Source organism: Penaeus monodon, chromosome 26 (genome assembly GCF_015228065.2).
Source record: "Penaeus monodon isolate SGIC_2016 chromosome 26, NSTDA_Pmon_1, whole genome shotgun sequence".
Classification (NCBI taxonomy): Eukaryota; Metazoa; Arthropoda; class Malacostraca; order Decapoda; family Penaeidae; genus Penaeus; species Penaeus monodon.
This window is the reverse complement of record NC_051411.1, coordinates 23,009,792-23,014,791: the sequence shown is the minus strand read 5'-3', so window position 1 is coordinate 23,014,791 and position 5,000 is coordinate 23,009,792. Positions and strand designations below refer to the sequence as shown.

The window sequence follows — 5,000 nt, the reverse complement described above, 5'->3', positions numbered from 1 at the left end:
CCCTAGAGGAATCATAGGGCACTACAATGTGGTTATGTGCAAAAACTTAAAGCAACTGTTGATGGAATGCATATTTTGAGTAGAGAGGTTCAGCTGTACCACATGTGCTATTGAGAAGATAACACAGTATAGAAATAGAGAGCCTGACAAAAAGGCTAAACAGCCTTTAGATTTAGTACACTGTAATGTAGTAGGAACTATTGATCCTGCAGCTAAAAGGAGGTTACAGGTACAGTATCTCTTAGAATCTACCTCATTAAGAATAAGAGTGATACAGTGCATACTATGAACAGATATCTTGCAGAAACAGCACCATATGGCAATATTAAAAGCCTGAGATGTGACCATGTAACAGAATTTACAATAAAGAAATCAGGACACTCCTTATAGAGAATAAGATTAAACAAGAGTTTTCTGCATTCTATTCTCCACATCAAAAGGGAACAGCCGAAAGATTACACAAATCACAGAGTGATCATTGTCTGTATCTAAAGCATGATAGGTACAGTGATACTGTTGTGCTCATTTGGGTAGATGACTTAATTATTGTCAGCAGCAACATGTCCCTGATGAACAAATGTAAAAAAAATCTGGTTAAAAATCTAAAATGACTGATTTCGGCACACTAAACTGGTTTCTTTGAATGTCATTTGTTACAGGGAAAGATTACATTGAGGTGAATCTAACCAAATATGTAGAAAAGATTTTGGAGATTTAACATGTCAGATTGTTATGCAAGAAACATACCATGTGATCCAAGTATTATAAACACCTCAACAGTAGAATCTAATGAGTTGGCTAATACAACTCTTTACAGAGAAATAATTTGTAGTCTCATATATGCTATGACAGGTACTAGACCAGACTTGTGCTATGTGGTTACAAAACTTTCACAATATATGTCAAAACCCATAAAAGCTCAATTAATCCATCACTGCCAGATCACATGTACCAACGTCATAACAAACTGCTTGGTCTGCGGGGTATGCCTGTACACATGGCGACACGCCAGAGCGCATGGAGAGGGACGTTTGGCTTGATGTAGCAGACTCCTATGCCCAGTTTCTAGCTGTTGTCAGACACCACCAGAGTTTATCACACTCAGAGATTTCTGTTACCTAGCTGTGAGGGGTTAAATTCTGCTGAGCATGTTCTTAAGTACTTGAAAGGCACCATGATCTATGGTTTTACATTTAGAAAGTCAGATGAACCAGTTCAACTCCAAGAATTTTGTGATTCAAAGATGGTTATTAAAATATGGATACTTTTATTTCATGTATCTATGATATAACTCATATTACCTATAGTAAGGTGAAATTCAATTTTGTTAAGTTACACATCTAAGGGTATGTTTTCTTTTATGTATGCCATCTAATGGCAAAGCTTTATGTCAGTAATGTAAACAACCCTCTGTAGTGCCACATAGATCCTCCTCAATACATAGAGTTAAGCACATGAACTTTGTTTTACTGATCCCACACCGAGTCATATATACACTGACACGCATTAATACACGCAGGGAAGATTAGTTCATCTGCCGTATCAAAAATGTGCTAAAATTTACCTTTTACACAAAACAATAGCCAATTATTGCATTACCCATTCCATTCTTCATCAGGCAATGCGCAGGGTATGTGGTGTGGGCATGAGAGTTCCTTATAAAGAACAGCATAAAATGTAAGGCACACATCATTGTAAAATGACATGAATGACCTGTCGCCTGGAGCCATGCACAAGCCATGATGTGAACCCCACATCATCCGAAAAGGGTAAATAAAATAAGTAAATTGATGTACAGTACTTTGACTACTGTTTTGCTTGATAATACATTTTTTGTAATGATACATCTCTACCACTTGAGTTTTCCAACAAATGGAAAAGGCATTCTGGATTATCAGTAACATTTTACATTATCAAATTTAACTTGCTTAAGAATAACAAGTACAGGTACATTTACTCCCTTCTTGAAATAAAAATCAATTACTTTTCACATATTAACAGAAGGTCAACGAATCCAAAACTCGTGTAGATTTGTAGTCATATTTGCTGTCAGGTTTGTGAAAAAGCATGACAAAGACTTCTTTGCACATTGTAAATAGAAGAGTATTCTTGAAACAAAACTGGAGAAAAAAAGAAAGAAAGAAAAGTAAAGAAGTAAAGAAAAGAACAGCCAAAAAAGTGTGTGAGTGTGCATGCATATGTATGAGTGCCTCCATAGAATATTCTTTCTTTCACGAGTGGTTCAGAGTGTGCAGGCCAAGTCATGGCCCGATTTTTGAAATTTGGAAGAGAGAGAGAGAGAGAGAGAGAGAGAGAGAGAGAGAGAGAGAGAGAGAGAGAGAGAGAGAGAGAGAGAGAGAGAGAGAGAGAGAGAGAGAGAGAGAGAGAGAGAGAGAGAGAGAGAGAGAGAGAGAGGAGAGAGAGGGAGGGAGGGAGGGAGAGGAGGGAGGGAGGGAGGAGGGAGGGAGGGAGGGAGAGGGAGAGGGAGAGGGAGAGAGAGAGAGAATGAGAATGAGAGAGAGAGAGAGAGAGAGAGAGAGAGAGAGAGAGAGAGAGAGAGAGAGAGAGAGAGAGAGAGAGAGAGAGAGAGAAGAGGGGAAAGAGAGAAAGAGAAAGAAAGAAAGAAAGAAAGAAAGAAAGAAAGAGAGAGAGAGAGTGATACAAAGGTCAAGCCAAAATTATTCTAATTATATTTTTTCAGGCTATCAAGTATTTGTCAGCAATCACTCGAAGACCAAACGAACCTATTCTGGCCATTAGAAGCAGAATCAACAATGTTTTCTATTTGTTGCGCATAGCAAGTGATCTGAATTTTAGGTAAAAACTGAATCATATACTAAATACATAATTACAATTAAACAAAATTTCACACTCATTCACTCTTACATACATATACACATATTCATACTTTCTCATACTAACTTCCTCTCAATTTCTTTTAGGCAGGCAAAAGAAATGGTAAACTAAACTCACATTATTCATGAATGCAATTGAAATTTCAAAAAGTTACTGAATTTTTCAAGCTTTAAATGAACAAGGAAGCAGATGGATAAAAGGAGAATACTATAACTCTTAAAAACTTACATATGGTGGTGGATAATTCTGGTGCGGTGGAGCTCCCATTGGTGGAGGTGGCACCATTTCCATTGGTGGTGATGGCATTACTGGAACTGGGTATGCCCATGGATTATAAGAATAATCATACCCTCCAAACATTACTGGCATATGATACACCTTTAAGAGATAAAGGATAAAAGACAATTAGCTGGCAAAAATAATAATCTGGGGTATTAGATAAGACACTTTAACCCAATTACCATGGGAGCCTGCAGTGCAACACCAAACAATGCATCAAAACTGCATGCAGAGTCAGCTGCTTGAGGGAAAAATCAGAAGCACGAGAAACATGAAATTACCCCTATCTCTGTGCTCTTGGCTGCATAATAACAATTCTATTGCAATCAGGCTAAAAAGAGACTTTAGAGGTCCTAGAATGGAAGGGGGGGGGGGGGTTAGAGAGTGTATAAATGTATAATTGAGCTGGCTAGCCTATGCTGTACGTACATGAATGAGGAAATTACCAAACAATTGTTTGAGCCAAAACCGGGTTATTTCTTGGGAGGCGCAAGGGCATAAGTGCCAACAGGTAAACTATGGATGCAGGTAATTAGTGCCAGGTACATCTGTATGAACATTTGCTTCTAGCATATGGCATTTGATAATGACATTGCGCATTGATATGAGTTCGTGAATGTTCAAAGAACACTTTTATATTAATATCAGAAAAAATTAAAATCACAATGATTTATGAAGAAATATTTTCAGATTTTCCTTCAAATTTATAAGTTTTGTGTATATTTATACATGAAGTGTGCTCTTCATCGAGACTCCCTGGTAATATGCTACAGCTTATGTAGGGGTCTATAATTGTACCGAATACAAAGCACTAATGTTAAAAAATAAAAATAAAAGTAAATATAAACATTTTGGTTTGGATTTGCTCCAATGTTAAGTACATTCCACCATTGGCAAATTTGTTTTGATTTGAATTTGGTCATTTTTGTTGTAATAAGCACTTTAATATGAAGGCCATGCCATGGTTGGAATTCTGAATTTGGAAAAATAAGTGAAATATTGATTATTGCATGTTGAAGTACACAATGATACATGCTCTAAAATAAAAACTATATGGAATTTTGAAATCAGTTTTATGCATTCACTTCGTAAGGAGTTAATACAGCTAACAATACATACAAATACATAGCAGAAAAATGCATGTGTAAGACACAAGCACACACAAAATCACTGCTCACCCCAACTTCTACCACTATCAGTGTGCATCTAACACTGAGTGACCAAAGATGCTGGAACCTGTCACACTGGAAGTTTTCCTGTGTTGTGTATGGATTGTTTAATATTTAAAACAAAAATATTAGGCCCTTATTTGCTTGTAGCTTTCACTTTAGGTAACTGTTTCTAATAATGACACCAAATAAATGATACTGCTCCTAATTGAATAAGGTGTACTGATAACAATTTGGCTGGGAAGGGATATCAAGTGGCAATCACTGCTCGAGATGGCACCACCTTAGCTACTGAATTGCAGGTCAAGAAAATTTTCCCTGGGAATGTTAAACAATGCTCTATGGACAGAAGGAAAAGTAGCTCAAGGTACTTCGTCCCCAGCTGCTGCTTGAACACATGGTTTGTCAACAGCATACAAGATAACCTTAGAAGATACCAAAGAAGTCTCCTTCCTATGTTCTTATGTAGCCATAAAGCAGCAGTAGATTTCTTGGGACAGCCTATCGAGACTCTTAACCCTTTCCCAACGGGTAGTATTCATAGTGGCCCAAGCCCCGCTGCCGGGGCCTTATATCATTGCCCTAGCATGCGCGACCGCTCATGCTAAATACCAGCATCCCTTGCCATTTCTTCGTAATACTACGAGCATATGTTGTATTTTCAGTTATCATTATTTTCTAAAGTCTCTACTTGCC

The 5,000-nt window shown here is 37.5% G+C and overlaps 1 protein-coding gene across 6 annotated transcripts in view; it reads right to left on the bottom strand.

Annotated features, from left to right (window-relative positions):
• The window catches only part of LOC119589995 (trithorax group protein osa-like), a gene marked incomplete at its 3' end in the record, with an annotated part of 39,492 nt that overhangs the window by 3,039 nt on the left and 31,453 nt on the right, over window positions 1–5,000 (bottom strand). For all 6 annotated transcript variants that reach the window (XM_037938699.1, XM_037938700.1, XM_037938701.1 and 3 more), the window contains 1 exon segment: window positions 3,085–3,234. In XM_037938699.1, coding sequence (XP_037794627.1) covers window positions 3,085–3,234 — 150 coding nt within the window.